General features: G+C 34.0%; 1 protein-coding gene across 4 annotated transcripts in view; it reads right to left on the bottom strand.

Moving 5' to 3' along the window:
• The window catches only part of LOC105479691 (mediator of cell motility 1), a 144,698-nt gene that overhangs the window by 13,903 nt on the left and 114,654 nt on the right, over positions 1–16,141 (bottom strand). For 2 of the 4 annotated variants that reach the window (XM_011737818.3, XM_071076466.1), the window contains 2 exons: positions 10,048–10,190; positions 1,410–1,486 (listed from right to left, as the gene is read on the bottom strand). In XM_011737818.3, the coding sequence (XP_011736120.1) occupies positions 1,410–1,486; positions 10,048–10,190 (220 nt within the window). The remainder of the gene's footprint in view (positions 1–1,409; positions 1,487–10,047; positions 10,191–16,141) is intronic. The other 2 variants (XM_011737821.3, XM_071076465.1) reach the window with 1 other exon arrangement.

The following is a 16,141-nucleotide window of genomic DNA, read 5'->3' on the forward strand; positions in this document are numbered from 1 at the left end:
ACGTGGTGAAACCCTGTCTTTACAAAAAATACAAAAATCAGACGGGCTTGGTGGTAGGCACCTGGTAGGCACCCCAGCTACTGGGGAGGTTGAGGTGGGACAATCGCTTGGGCGTGGGAGGTAGAGGCTACAATGAGCCGAATCACACCACTGCACGCCAGCCTGGGCCACAGAGTGAGACCTTGTCACTAAATAAATAAATATTAGTTGGGTATGGTGGCATGTGCCTATAGTCCCAGCTACTCAGGAGGCTATGGCAGGAGGATTGCTTAAGACCAGAAATTCCAGGTTGCAGGGAGCTATGATGTGCCACTGCACTCCAGCCTCGGTAATGGAGTGAGTCCCTGTCTCTTAAAAAAAGGAAAAAATAAATGTCTTAATATGCATGCTTAAGATCAATGGGAAATGCAAATCAAAACAAAAATGAAATTAGATAAATAATCTGATTTACAGGATATTTTACAGAAATATGTCAATGATGTGAGTTTATTATGTTTAAAATATTAATTCCATTAAATTTTAGATCATTTTGAGAGCTTCTAAAAAGTAGCTCCAAAATAAACATGCCTCTGTCAGGTCAAACTGCTGGTCCAAGGAAATAATAAAAATAAATTAACAAAACAAAATAAACATGCCTGAAATTTTAAAACTTAAAATAAAGTATATGTATAAATCTCTTCAGCATGGCAGACAAGATTTAAGTTAGCTACATTTTGTGTACATTGGAATTCCTGTACACTGTTATCATAAGGCTATGATATCTTTATTTCCAGAGGCAAAGCGGCAATAATTTTAAAAAATTAAGACTTTCAGTCAAACCTTTATAATTTTCAGGTTTACATACAGTTTACATATAGTTTACATATAGTTCCTCCCATAGAATACGTATTTTTAGTAGCTAATTCATAAAATCTTCATCATCACTTAAGAACAGTAATTTGGCCTGCTATCAAAACTAAAAATATACTAAGTTATTTAATAAATTTTAAGAAACAACAATGCTGTTCAGAAGGAGTCAAAAGAAGGAGTCAAAAGAAATATTTCAGGTAGTCATGAAACAAATAGGAGTCAAGGTATCCATCATCTGCTATGGTTACTACTGCTTAACAGTAAATGATGGTATTAGTATCCTATTGTCCCTAAAGCTAAAGTACTACTCTAAAAAGTATTTTAAATCTGTATATATTATTCTTAAATATTCTCATTAATCAAACAAAATTATGATGATGGAAATTCCTACTAGAAGGGATTATTCTTATAGTCAATATTTATATGATGACACATTGCATTTTGTACATTTAAAGATAGGGAAAAAAGTATATTATTTCAACATATTAAGTCTTGAATTACTAATCTGAAATTAAAGAAAAAGCCTTAGAGCATTAAAATCCCACACCTGAAAGACTTACCATTTTATCTAGATGTTCAATGGATCTATAAATCTCCCCCTGGGATTCATCATAGTAACTGTAACGGAACCTTTGACCTTGAAACAAATATCATGTACAAAATAAAATAGGGAAAAATTAGAAGCTAAAAAGAAAGCAAGCGCTTACCAAATAATTTCAGTTCTCATGAAAGGCAAAGCACAGCTTAAGCCTCTGAGAGAATCATTCCCAAGAGCCCTTGTACATAAAAATAAAAGGCATATTTGGGAAGGTAATAAAGAAATGATATCACCAATGTTTTATGATGTTAAGAACTATTTCAAATTGTAGAAACCTTAAAATCACCAGAAATACAAGATTAAGGAAACAAAACAGCTTAAAAGTTAGAAGCATTGTTAAACATTTTATCAGTCTATATTGGAAAGTAAACCCAAAGAATATTACTGAAGAAAATTTGGTTTAAGAAAACTGTCTTGGTATAACAAATCACTAAAAGCCTTTGCTTTTGCTGTACAAAGGTTTGATCTCTATTACAGGGAAAAAAAAAGTGTAGGTCACAAATACTGTAACTTATGTGATTTTTATGAAGTAAATTTTTTAAAAAATATCTCATTTTTGCACTACTTAGAAAAGGATCAATACAAGTGCCTTATGCAATGTGAACAGAACACACAAAAGGGTAAATATAATATAAATATAATAAATATTCCTACCCTGACATAAAATCTCAGTAAGAGTAAAAGCATAGAACATTCAATGTTTTGGCTATTCTCCAAAGAACAGAGAGGGTAAAATGAAAGAAGCTTAAAGAGAAGACAGAAAACAAAAGTCTCAGAAAAATTGTTTCCTACTAGTTACATGAAAATCAAAAGTTAAAAATTTTCTTAACTAATTATGGAGTGTTCTTACTCAACTGACTATAACGTATTTCAGATACACCTAAATCTACCTTTCAGCAGTGCCTTTTTTCTAAGAAGTCATTACTTTTGTATTTCCTTAATGTTAAAGATTGACCAAAATGCATTTCTAAAGGAATTAAGAGTATACAAATCATGTACACACATAATGTGTCTTGTGCTTCATGTTTAGAGCAATATTGATATATCCAGTTACCACCCTCACACCTGAAGACATGGAACTCTTTAGCTGGATAATTAAGATTTTTAAGTTTTCTGTTCATCTTACTAAAAAAATTACGTAAATGATGAGCAGTGCAAAATTATAAAACCCTCTTTGATGTCCTTTTTGAAAAACTACACATCACAGAACTGAAACACTTCATTCATTTGTTGACACTGATCACCTCTGATGGTCATCTTTCTAAAATATGTCATATTTCCTTAATGTTCACATTTTAACTTTTCGTATACAGTAATATAATTACTCAATGTAGCAGTCCTTATTCTCTCCCAAGAGCCATTATTCAATCAATATTGCATCTCATAACTTAACTGATGATATCCTAGGATTGGGCAATAGGGTCTGAAATAATATCTGCTTCCTGAATAAAACAATAAAGATTACTGCATGTTACCTTAGCTATGAGATCAACTATAGTCTTTGAACTAAAAAAAAAATTCTTAAAACAATGATAATTTATCATTCAATGCCTCTATACTGATAATTCATTAAACATTTCTTTCAAAATTTAGAGTTAGGTATAGCTTTATTTTTCTGTAAAGAATGTATATATTAATACTTCGTGCATAACTAACAATGAGAATTACCTAATAACTATATAATTGACACTATTTTTTCTTTTCTTTTTTTTTTTTTTTTTTTTTTTAAAGACGGAGTCTCACCCTGTTGCCCAGGCTGGAGTGCAGTGGCGTAACCTCGGCTCACTGCAACCTCTGCCTCCCGGGTTCAAGTGATTCTTCTGCCTCAATCTCCCGAGTAGCTGGGACTATAGGCATGTGCCACCACATCCAGCTAATTTTTGTATCTTTAGTAAAGACGGGGTTTCACCATGTTGGCCAGGCTGGTCTCAAACTCCTGACCTCAAGTGATCCACCTGCCTTGGCCTCCCAAAGTGCTGGGATTATAGGCGTGAGCCACCGTGCCCAGCCTGACACTATTTTTCTCATTGCCAGGTGGCTGTGAGAAGGCTGCTCAATGCCAAATCTAAAGTGCAGTTATAATAATTTATCGATTCAATTCATTTGATACTAAATTTTTACTTCTATTTCAAAGCTATTTTGACAAAGCTGTCTAAAATCTTTCTGAAGCAAATGAACACCTTAGACAAGAATATTCTGACTCACTCTCACTATAGTAAGAACAATATTCTTGGAGGAAATCAAGGTAGTATACACCTCAATTCTTTGAACCTTAACTGCTTTAGGTTTACACTAATACATTCTCTCTTCCCTGCTTCTGGAAATAGCTATTAGTTTTGGCTACTATCAGTAAGTCTTCTAACTGGGACATAATCTACTGCTACTCCCAGGTGCAGAGAAAAATGCATACACTTCATGATAGTCATTTGCTACTCAAAAGTCTTTTCTGCTTAATTCCAAGTAAAGAGTTGCTGTTCCAAATGGCTGAAGTTGGTCAAACCAGACTTAATAGTAAGTGAAAAGTCTATACTTTAAATTGCTATCTTGTTCATATAGGCCATTTTCTATGTAACTTTCACTTAAAAACTGCTTCTGAAGGAAAAAAAGAGGAGATGTTTGAAATACTTTAAAATACTGGATCGGCATGGGATTTAATGAGAATGCAAAAATGCACAGAGAACCAATGGGAGTAAATGCTATCTACTTTTTGTTACTCTTTAGTAGCCACCTCATATTTAATAACTGAAAAACTGACTATAAATATTTGAAGGACTCTAAAGAATGTTTCGATTAAGTAGCTAAATCCACACTACATATGGCTACTACACTGAATAAATATTTTAGTTGTAGCAGCTCAAATTGTCTCATGGTAATTTTAAAAAATTATACAAATATTTAAAAATCACTTGAACAAAGAATGTATTCTGGTCAATATACATACAGAAGGCATCTAACTTGAAGTAAATGGTTGCCATCATCATAGCCTGTATGTATGTGTGTATTTACATATGTGTGCATACACACACAACTTTAGTCAATCACCACTCAGAAACTGAGTTTAAAATACTATTTTTTGGTTTCTATTATTTTAAAAGTGTCTCAAAATTTTATTTAATAATAAAGAAAATGATAGCACAAGCACAATAAATGACCATAAATATACCTTTAACTAAAAATGTATTATTGACTTAAAATAAATCATAATTATATGTATCTCATGAGCAAATTTATTTTATTTTTATAAGTTTTTGTGTTTCTGACATTCAGTAAAGGTTATGAATCTAAACTGTAAACAAATACAATTGCCCATGTACCTGGAGAACTGGACTTTTGTACTTTTATAAGTATGAATAAAGCGTATCACATAGTAAGAGAAAATTACTTACCTGAAACTTATCCTTTCAGAAGGTACACTGGGAAAATGGATTCTTTGAGCCCCTGTTTCAACTCCAAGTATGAGCATTCTAGCTTTAAGAGCCATTGACACTGCCCCTAGGGACAGCACAAGCTTTGGAACTCCCCTAGTGAGTATGTCAGTAGTTTCTTCAGGTGCCTTCCCTCAGTTCTTTTCAAATTCAAAAGATGAGAGGAAAAATAACCCAAGAAAAAAATCCTGTAAAGCAGAAACCTTACTCTTTGAGGGAAGGAGGGTAGCTCATTTGTGAATCCATTCCAGAGCACGCTTTCTGAGAAAAAGAAATACAGGTAAGTAATTTTCCCATCTCCAAAGGTGACTGGTGATTAATGAGTGGATTCACAGAGTGTGGAGAATAAGCTCCAGGGATGTCTGTTTAACACACAACAATCAACTAATGAGGACAAACATAACAATGAATGGTACAAGAACCAATGCTACTTTTTAAGTACCTTAAAACAAAAGGTAAAAGAATATTAAATACCTCAACATTAAGCTATGCACTGAACTGCAAAAATAAATAATGACCTTGGAAAGTTGATCTATAAAACCCCCAAAAGATCAGTCAATAAGATAGATTTTCAGATATATATCCAATAAAAATTATACTGTCATACATTTACTTAATCACATTTTTTAATATGTTAAACCACTTTCAAATATTTGAGTTAAACCTCACAACAACCTTGTGAGATCAATTACTAGGCCATTCGATACTAAGGATCCAACCTGGGGACATTCATAATTGAAATCACTACCAAAGAAAAAATGTATTTCATAAAAGAAATATTCTCTAAGTAGCATCAAATAAGGTAATCACTTTTAAAAGCTAAATACTATCATGTTTTCATTCTGAAGTCCTAGTTATAATGTATAAGTATTAGCCTTATCTCAAATCTGCAAAAAGTCAAAAACTAAATGTGTAAAATCTGTATGTACAAATATTTGAGAAGACAAATATGATGGCTTGGTTAAGGTATATTTTAAGAATTAGCTAACTTACACTCAAACCAATTTAATTATTTAGAAAACAGCAATAGCCTTATACCCAAGAGACTAACAGAAAGGAAGAGTATGCATGAATAATCACGTTAATATGCAATAAAGAAGAAATCTGAATGTTATAAATTTCATAAATATTTAGGGGAATGCCACTTTTAATAAGTGGTACGTATTTATAAAAAGCTAGTAATGTAAACCAAAACAAATATAAATTTATGCATAAAAATTCAAAATTGCTGAAAAGACTATAGTAAACTCATATTTAAAGAAGAATATAATGTCATAAACATTCACCAAGTAAACTTATCTAAACTGATTTGCAAAACCACCATAAAAGGTAAATCAAATAAAGCATGAGTCCACTTTTACTTTTTGTTTCTTTTTTGTTAGAGATGAGGTCTTACTTGTTCTCCAGGCTGGATTCAAGTAATCCTCCTGCCTCACCTCCCACATAGCTGGGACTATAGGCACAAACTACCATATCCAGTTCATGACTGCACTTTTGAAAAATCAATTTTTGCTAAATCCAATTTCATTTAGAAACTTCTTAGAAGTGAAAATTATGTTAATGAAAGCTGCCAACAATCTAAATTTAGAAATATAAATTTCAGGAAGGTCATGGAAACACAAATATCAATCATATATATGAAGAAGGCCAAAACTGAAACTTGAGAAGAAAATTCTACTAATTGAAAAATTAAAATAGGTCCAGACAAAATTCTCTCATACGGAGCCATCCTATAGGATATAGAACTTGAAAAGCACAAAAAGTATTGGAACAATTTATTTAACCACAGTAAAGTATACAGACTAGTGGCAAATGTCTTTTCACTTAATCTACTTCCTGCTAGTAACAGAAAGGATGAAATGAGGTGAAACTATTTTAAGTGTTGCCTGAGCAATATAATCTGGCATTTCTATATGTACAAGACTGGTGATGTGATAAAAGACAGGAACTGAAATGCAGGGTTTCTTTTTGGGGAACTCAAATGAGGGGACTGAAAGAAGGGGGATAATGGAATCTAGGTTCCTGTCTCTCCCTTGACTTACCTCAACTAGAAAGAAAACTTGAGAGTACTTCAGTATGTCTACCTTTATCTCTCTAATGTCTCTTTTTCAAGTCTAAATAAAAGCTACAGGGCATCTGAAAGATGAACATCTTTAAAGTAAAATACATTTAAGAAAATAGATCATTTTTATAAAGAACATTGGCTAACAAATAAGGTCAACAAGAAAAATCTTCCAATTTACACGTAATAATCTGAAATGTCTCTATCACCAGGGTTTTCACTTTACTTTCGGCAACAGGTAGGCACACTATAAAGAGAACCACTGACTAAAAATGAACAATGTAGTCACTGCCAGTAATCTAATAATCAAAACAAAGAAACTTCCACTGTGTGTAGCTGAGTAATTTTTCAAGTGTACTATAATAAATTTTTTTTCCAAAAAAATTCAGGTATTTATAGAGTGTGTTAAGAGGTAACTCAATGAACCGTTTAAGACCTCTGCATGCATGAGGAACTGAATCCCTCCTATGAAATTATTTAGAAGTCAGTGTTATGATTGCTTCTATATAATAAAAATCAACCTGTATAGTACCTCTTTAAAAAGAAAAACCATTAAGTATTATCTTCATGAGAAAAAGCTGAATTTTTGAGATGATAATATGGCAGGCTTACTAATTTAGGAAAGATACCCGTCGCCACTACAGTATGAATGTGAGAAACATGAAACTTAATTCTTAAGATAGCTTAACCCATAACTGGTCAATAATTCATACTACTTCAGTAGGCATGCAAAAGAGGAAAATGTATCTTACTTTACAAGAATTACTGTGGTAGTGAAAAGACTATCAATTTTGGAATATTATCTATGTTACACCTTTCACTTATCTCCAGAACCCCAACATATTTCTCAGTAAGAAGTAGCACAGTGCTTTCCATAAACACAAAGAAAACATTTAATGAGTATTATTAATGATGGTGATACTAAAAAATAAACTCTTGAAAAGTTCTATTACTTAAACACCAAACATAAACATAAAAAATGTTTTAGTCTCTAGATAATTCTTACAACTATTATTCATGAGTCTTTAAATTTTTTTGAGCTATTTTTTGTAACTATCACCTGGAAAGCCTATCTTACAATTTAGATACCAAAATCTCCAAGAAATCAGGAGACAAAACAACCTCAATAATTTTCTAAGAATCTAGGTAAAAGGTAAAACAAATTTATTTTTATCTCTCAGCCATTGTAGTTACATATAGCAGTGGACTAGGCTTTGCTTACTTTAGAAGTCTTTATTAATGAGGTAAAAAGGATGATTCCACAGAAAAGAGCAATACGGAAATGTTTACTGACGTTTTACATGAATTTATGTTATGATTGCACAGGTTGCCAACTTAGAGAGAAAGCCCAAGTTCTGAAAAATAATATCAAGGGAACTAATTATTTAAATCAAGTGATTAATAAGAGCCTTAAAAATGAAGGAGGGGTGGGACACTTGCTTCAAGAATTTTAATTTTCAAAACATAAAGCCATGCTTTGTTACCAACACAAATTCACAATATTAAGGAAAATATCCTGTTTTGCAGTAATGATACTTAAGTTTTCAAGATCACTTATTAAATTCCAAAATTCCACAGAAAGGAACTCCTTTTAAGCATCTACCAAGCCTTCAGATCTAAGCAGCATACTTATATCCATAAAATGTAACTTCTGCCAAAGGTAGCAAACCAGCTAACCAATAAAATCAGTAAATAAAGAACCTTGAATATTAAAAACAGATTTAAAAAAAGAAGAAGACCCCTGAGAGCTTCTCTAGGGGGTTGAAAAGGAAGCACAACTACCTGCATATCCTAAAAATCTGGGTTTCCAACCTCAGCACTGCTGACATTTTGGGCCTGTTAATTCTCTGATGTGGGAGCCATCCTGTGCCATTGTAGGATGTTTATTTAGCAGCTACCCTGGACTCTACTCATTAGATACCAATAGTATTGCCACCTCCAAATCATATCCCAGTTGTGGTGATCAAAACTGTCTTCAGGAATTTTCAAATGCCCCTCACAGTAAAATCACTCCCAGTTGAGGATAAGTACTTTATGCAAAAAAATAATCTGTACCATTATGAAAGATAGTTCTCTTGAACTGAGATCTCAACTTTGAAAAGGCCATTCGGAGATAGAAGCAAGAGAAAGACACCAGCCCAACCAGGCCAGATAAATGTTGAATTAATTCTGGCAATCAATGGGTAAGACATATAAAATGCCATGGCTCCCTATGTTTCACTGAGGATGTTCTCCTGGCTATTCTAGCATTGTATCTTAAAAATTATGGTCTTACATTTTAGGTTTCCTTATAATCAAAGAAATAACTGATAAATGAACAGATATTGGCATCTTAAACCAATAAATTAATAGGTCAAAGAGATGTCCTAAAAGGAACAAAACTTAGAAATATTCTGGGACAGTAATGGATAAAGGAAAGCAAACTGCATCCAAAGACCGTAAAAGCAACGTTTACTAAAAGAGGAATCCACAAACAGCTCACTTGTCTTATGGTGTATTCACTGTGAAGCATTCTTACTCTCACAATAATCAAAACATCACTCAAGAGTCCTTACCCTCATAAAGCATTACCAATGAAGACCACAGTGCTAATAGCCAGTATGTTATAATCTCTGGAGGGTAGCTTTAAACTGATGGCAATTGTGGGCAAAAACTAAGCACCAAAAGGGGAAAAAAGAAAAGAAAAAAAAAGACTAATTACAAAAAAGGAAATGTGGAAAAGGACTGGCACAGCACACAGTGCTCTTCTATATCCTAAAGAACACTGGATTTATCCACCAAAACTAACTTCAAAGAATCTACCATACACACCTACTTGGAAATGAGGTTAAAAGATCTTAACTCCCACTACATAAGTATCTAAGCAAGGATGCCTTCACAGTGTGAATCCAATTATACCAGTCGCCTTTGGAAATGTACCCATAATCCACTATTGTAATCTGATCCTTTTTAAAGGATCAAAAGATTTTTTGTTCACTTTTAAACATTGCTGCCAGAAGTAAAACTTTCCAAGGAAAGTGATAAAAAATTGAAAATCAGAGCTTAGAATGAAAAGATACCTTTAACCAGAAGTATATAACATCTACCATGATATGTTAAAATCTAGAACTTACCCCAGTGGCAGAAATCAGAAGAAACCACAAAGAGATTACTAGGATCCGCTAGATATTTACTGAAGAGTTTTCCGAATTCCTGTTCTTTTGACTCACTCAGAGCTCCAACCAGTACAGGAATAATGGTAAACTCATCCTTATGGCTTAAAGAAAACAGAAAAAAAAAAAAAAAAAAAGGTCATTTAAGATGCTTAAGAATGAAAGTAGTTCTCCAAATGTGTTGGCATTAGAAAGTGGAATATGTATTAATAGTGGTAAGGACAACATACATAATATTATTGTTGAATTCTTAAAATCCATAAATTAAATGTTTAAAGGGTATGAGGGTACGATTAAAAATATGAGTCATACAGAATACTAAAAATATCCATTTAAACTACAGAAATATATTACTTCTTTAGGTAAACAAAGCTATTTTACTACCAGGTATAATAACATCTCGAAAAATAAAAACAAGCCCATCAGAACAGCACCAACTCAATTCTTTTCACGTACTCATCAAGGCTACAGTCATCTGCCAAATCTTTCTGTGATTATAAAAGAACATTAAACTCTTCCTCGCCTATTTTAATCTATCCTATTATAAAAACCATCATTTCTGGCACTTGCTCTATAAACCTGCCAAGTGAGACCTACAAAACTTAATCTTGGCTCCCGTAAGATTTATCAACTGCATTTTTACACTTATCCTAATGATCAGATACAAGACAGTCGGAAGATAGACTCAAATTTCATTGGCATCTAGGGTAGACAAAGAATTAAAGGAAGTAAGTATTAATTTCTAGCAGCAGAAAAAGACACCACAGCCACCCACAATGTTTATGGCATATCCACAAGTCCCTTTTTCACTCTACAGATTGACAGATTTATGGAAAAGAAACAAAGTAGATTAATAAAGAATATGATGAGCTATAGAAACAGATGTTCATTCAAAACCATTTTTTAAAAATGTTATTGTCATGAAATTTTACTTATATATATTCAATATTATTTATATTCTAAATGATCCCAGATTTGGTATTTTAGAAGCATGAACCATGTTTGTCTGATTTGTTGTTAACAGGACCTTTTTTAAAAAATCACCATTATAATAAATGCTTTTTAATATGATAATCTGGCACTTAACTGATGCAGGACAAACAAAATTCATCAAAGTTTTTAAAAATACTAAGTTTAAATAATCCCCAAATAAATGTTAGCCCAGCTGCATAAAGCTAAAGCACCTCCCCCGTAAGGCCCCCTTACCCTGTCAATTGCGAAATAAACAGATCATACAGATCTCCAGTCCCTCTGCAATGCAGGGGCTTCTTGGGCAGAATCTGCATCTATGGAGTAAGAGAAAAAAAGGAAGCTGGCAGAGGAAGCTGCCACAGGATCTCTTTCTCTAACTGTTACCAGTTTGCTAAATAACTGCCTGACTGAATCCAGCTCTTCAATTAGTTAAGACTAATTGTCAGTTGAAAGAAAAGAATTAATTATTCTAACCTCAACTACTACCTACATTAAAAAATACATTAAGATCATCAAAGTGTCTGTGAGTAATTATGATATGATTGGAAAGTAGTTATACGGAGTATAAAGAACAAGGCGAAACCAGAAGAAATGGGTTCAAGTGCTATCCCCACCACATACAAATGTTCAGAGCATAGATAAGTTCCCGAATTGTAAATATATTTCCGTATCTGTAAAATACGGAATCATAATTGCAATACTTACTTCATAAAATTGTTATGAAGTGAAGAACACTATAGGAAAGGTACTTCGTCACAATAGTTGGCTCACTCTGAATAAACAACACGTCTACTCTCCACAAGAGCCATTAATCCCTTCAATTAACCTCAGTTTGAGCTTGCAAATCTATCTATAAGGAGGTATAAAACTCTGTTCTCTGTTGAAACCTAGGACTTGAATTGGGGCTCATTCATCCACCCCTCTGTCATCTGTCTTTTTAAAAAATTACTTGTTCTCTATCTCTACAGACAAATAAGCATGAATTAGAAAAAAGAGCATTTAGCTTTGAAAAGTAATACTACTAGGATTTAAAATCCAAGTTCTGAAGTTGAACTTCCAGTGAAAGAATACAAAATCTCACCCCCAAAAAGCAATTATAAAACTGGATAAAAGCGTCAAAAGCAACCATCTTTGTGCTATGGAAATCAACCAAAGGCAAAACAACAACAACAAAAAAAAATGAGAAGAACATGTTAATGAAAAACTACAGAACTTCCTGGTAACTACGGTGGAAATCTGGCATCTTACCAGGAGCTACCTCCATCCCCTACCCTAGCTCCACTGAAGTATAAGTTCCATCAAGGAACCCGCACATTCATTGCAAAAAGGGGATGACTTTGACTTGGAGCAGAGAGTGGAAAACCCACACTCAGCAGGAAACAGAAAAGCCTGCAGATTGCTTAGTCCGAGATTGCTGTTGTTGAGGTGAGCCAGAAACCTGAGGACTAGCTAGAAACTTAATAGAAAGACAATGGAAATGGCAAAGCCACAGAGAGACTTGATACATTTTCCACACATCCTAAAAAGAGAGCCTATGCCCTCCACACAACACTGGCTGACTAGGAGCCTGCACACATGTACACGGGAGTCCCATAAAGTCCTAAGCTCCACACAAAATGCAGTCTAACTGAGAGACCGGCAGCATATGCATGGGGGAAGCTGGAAACCTGAGAGACCTAGCTCTCCACACACGCCTGGCTAACAGAAAATTTGGGTACATGCACAGGGTCTTAGGTCTAAGACAACATAATAAAAAGTAAAAGAAACAAACATGAAAACAGACTATACTTAGTTGATTTTTTCTTTTAATCAGAAACAGGGTCTCACTATGTTGCCCAGGTTAGCTTCAATCTCTGAGCCCAAGTGATCCTCCCTTCACAGCCTCCATACAATCTCCCAGCAGAAGGTGAAAGCCTTTCTGGCTCAAGGTGTTTAGGTATAGCCTTCAACCAATAATTAGCTAAGCACTAAATTCAGGAATTGCAGGTGGGAACCCTACAAAGCCAAGCTTAAAATTACAAATTAAAAAGTTTTAAAAGCTGGGGAGACACATAAGTAACCACACACAGTGGGAGACACAGATTCTGCAGTTGAAGTCCATGAAAGTTACTAAATAAATAAATAAATACAACCTGCAAGGGAAAAAAATGAATAAAAACCGAATCCAAAGTTACTATAACATACTACACAAAATGTCCAGTTCCAAAAAAAATTATAAGTCATGGAAAGAAACAGCCAACTATGACCCGTATTCGGAGGGAAAAATAAGCAGCCAGCAGAAGTTGTATCCGAGTAAGAGCAGATATTGGATTTAGCAGACAAAACCTTCAAAAGAGTTATAAATATTATTCAAAGAATTACAGGAAGCCATGCTCAAAGTTGTGATGATATAACTAAAATAGGGAATATCAACAAAGAAATAAATGCAAACTATTAAAAAGAACCAAGTGGAAATTTTAGAGTTGAATAGTAACTGAAATGAGAAATTCAAATGAGTTCACTAGATGGTCTGAAGAGCAGATTTGATATTAAATAGGAAACAGTCTGTGAAATTACAAAAAAAAACAATCAGAACAGAGAAAAAGAACAGAGCATTGGAGATTTGTAAACAACATCAAGCATATCAGCACGTACATAATCGGAGCTCCAGAAAGGGAACAGTAAAAATATTAGAAGAAGTAACTGCTGAAAACGTTCCAAATTTCATGAAAAAACATTTACCTACAGATCTAAGGAATTCAACAAATCCAAAGTATGATAAGCACAAAGAGATCCTCACCCAGATACATCATAATCAAACAGCTGAAAACAAGACACAAGAAGAAAATCTTGAAAGCAGCCAGAAGCAAGTAACTTCTAACATATAGGAGAGTTTTTTAACAAACGGTACTAGGACAACTGCATATCCATACACCAAAATAAAAATAATAATAATGAACTTGTCTCTTTGCCTCACATCATACGGAAAAATTAATTAAAATTGGATCCTAGAACTATAAGAACTAAAACTGTAACACTTCTAGAACAGGGATCAGCAAACATTTTTTGAAAGGGGCCATTAAGTATTTCAAGTTTTCTGGGCGACACAGTATAGAAACTGCGCAAAAGTTCAGGTTGAGAGAAAGCAGGCATAGACAATATGTAAATACAGAAGTATGGCTATGTTTAAATAAAACTTTATTTACAAAAGTAGGCTGTGGGCCAGATGGGGTTCACAGGCTGTAATTTGCTGACTCTTGTTCAAGAAGAAAACAAAGGAGAAAATTTCTATGACCTTGGAGGAGGCAAAGTTTTCTTAAATTTGATACCAGAAACAGAATCTATACAAGAAAAAAAGTTGATAACTGAATTTAACAAAATGAAAAACTTCTGCTCTTCATTAAGAAAATGAAAAGTCAAGTCATACAATAGGAGAAAATATTTGCAAATCATATATCTCATAAAGAATTTGTCTCCATAAATTCTCTTATAACTCAATAAAACAATGAATTACCAAAATAAAAATTGGGTAAAAATGTATGAATATGCAGATGACATGATAGTATATTTAGAAAACCCCATTGTCTCAGCCCAAAATCTCCTTAAGCTGATAAGCAACTTCAGCAAAGTCTCAGGATACAAAATCAATGTGCAAAAAACACAAGCATTCTTATACACCAATAACAGACAAACAGAGAGCCAAATCATGAGTGAACTCCCATTCACGATGACTACAAAGAGAATAAAATACCTAGGAATCCAACTTACAAGGGATGTAAAGGACCTCTTCAAGAAGAACTACAAACCACTGCTCAGTGAAATAAAAGAGGACACAAACAAATGGAAGAACATACCATGCTCATGGATAGGAAGAATCAATACTGTGAAAATAGCCATACTGCCCAAGGTAATTTATAGATTCAATGCAATCCCCATTAAGCTACCAATGACTTTCTTCACAGAATTGGAAAAAACTGCTTTAAAGTACATATGGAACCAAAAAAGACCCCGCATTGCCAAGACAATCCTAAGCCAAAAGAACAAAACTGGAGGCATCATGCTACCTGACTTCAAACTACACTACAAGGCTACAGTAACCAAAACGGCATGGTACTGGTACCAAAACAGAGAGATAGACCAATGGAACAGAACAGAGCCCTCAGAAATAATACCATACATCTACAGCCATCTGATCTTTGACAAACCTGACAAAAACAAGAAATGGGGAAAGGATTCCCTATTTAATAAATGGTGCTGGGAAAATTGGCTAGTCATAAATAGAAAGCTGAAACTGGATCCCTTCCTTACTCCTTATACGAAAATTCATTCAAGATGGATTAGAGACTTAAATGTTAGACCTAAAACCATAAAAACCCTAGAAGAAAACCTAAGGAATACCACTCAGGACATAGGCATGGGCAAGGACTTCATGTCTAAAACACCAAAAGCAACAGCAACAAAAGCCAAAATTGACAAATGGGATCTAATTAAACTAAAGAGCTTCTGCACAGCAAAAGAAACTACCATCAGAGTGAACAGGCAACCTACAGAATGGGAGAAAATTTTTGCAATCTACTCATCTGACAAAGGGCTAATATCCAGAACCTATAAAGAACTCAATCAAATTTACAAGAAAAAAAGAACCCCATCAAAAAGTGGGCAAAGGATATGAATAGACACTTCTCAAAAGAAGACATTCATACAGCCAACAGACACATGAAAAAATGCTCATCATCACTTGCCATCAGAGAAAGGCAAATCAAAACCACAATGAGATACCATCTCACACCAGTTAGAATGGCAGTCTTTAAAAAATCAGGAAACAACAGGTGCTGGAGAGGATGTGGAGAAATAGGAACACTTTTACACCGTTGGTGGGACTAACTAGTTCAACCATTGTGGAAAACAGTGTGGCGATTCCTCAAGGACCTAGAACTAGAAATACTATGACCCAGCCATCCCATTACTGGGGATATACCCAAAGGATTATAAGTCATGCTGCTATAAAGACACATGTACACGTATGTTTATTGTGGCACTATTCACAATAGCAAAGACTTGGAATCAACCCAGATGTCCATCAGTGACAGACTGGATTAAGAAA

Source organism: Macaca nemestrina, chromosome 13 (genome assembly GCF_043159975.1).
Source record: "Macaca nemestrina isolate mMacNem1 chromosome 13, mMacNem.hap1, whole genome shotgun sequence".
Taxonomy (NCBI): domain Eukaryota; kingdom Metazoa; phylum Chordata; class Mammalia; order Primates; family Cercopithecidae; genus Macaca; species Macaca nemestrina.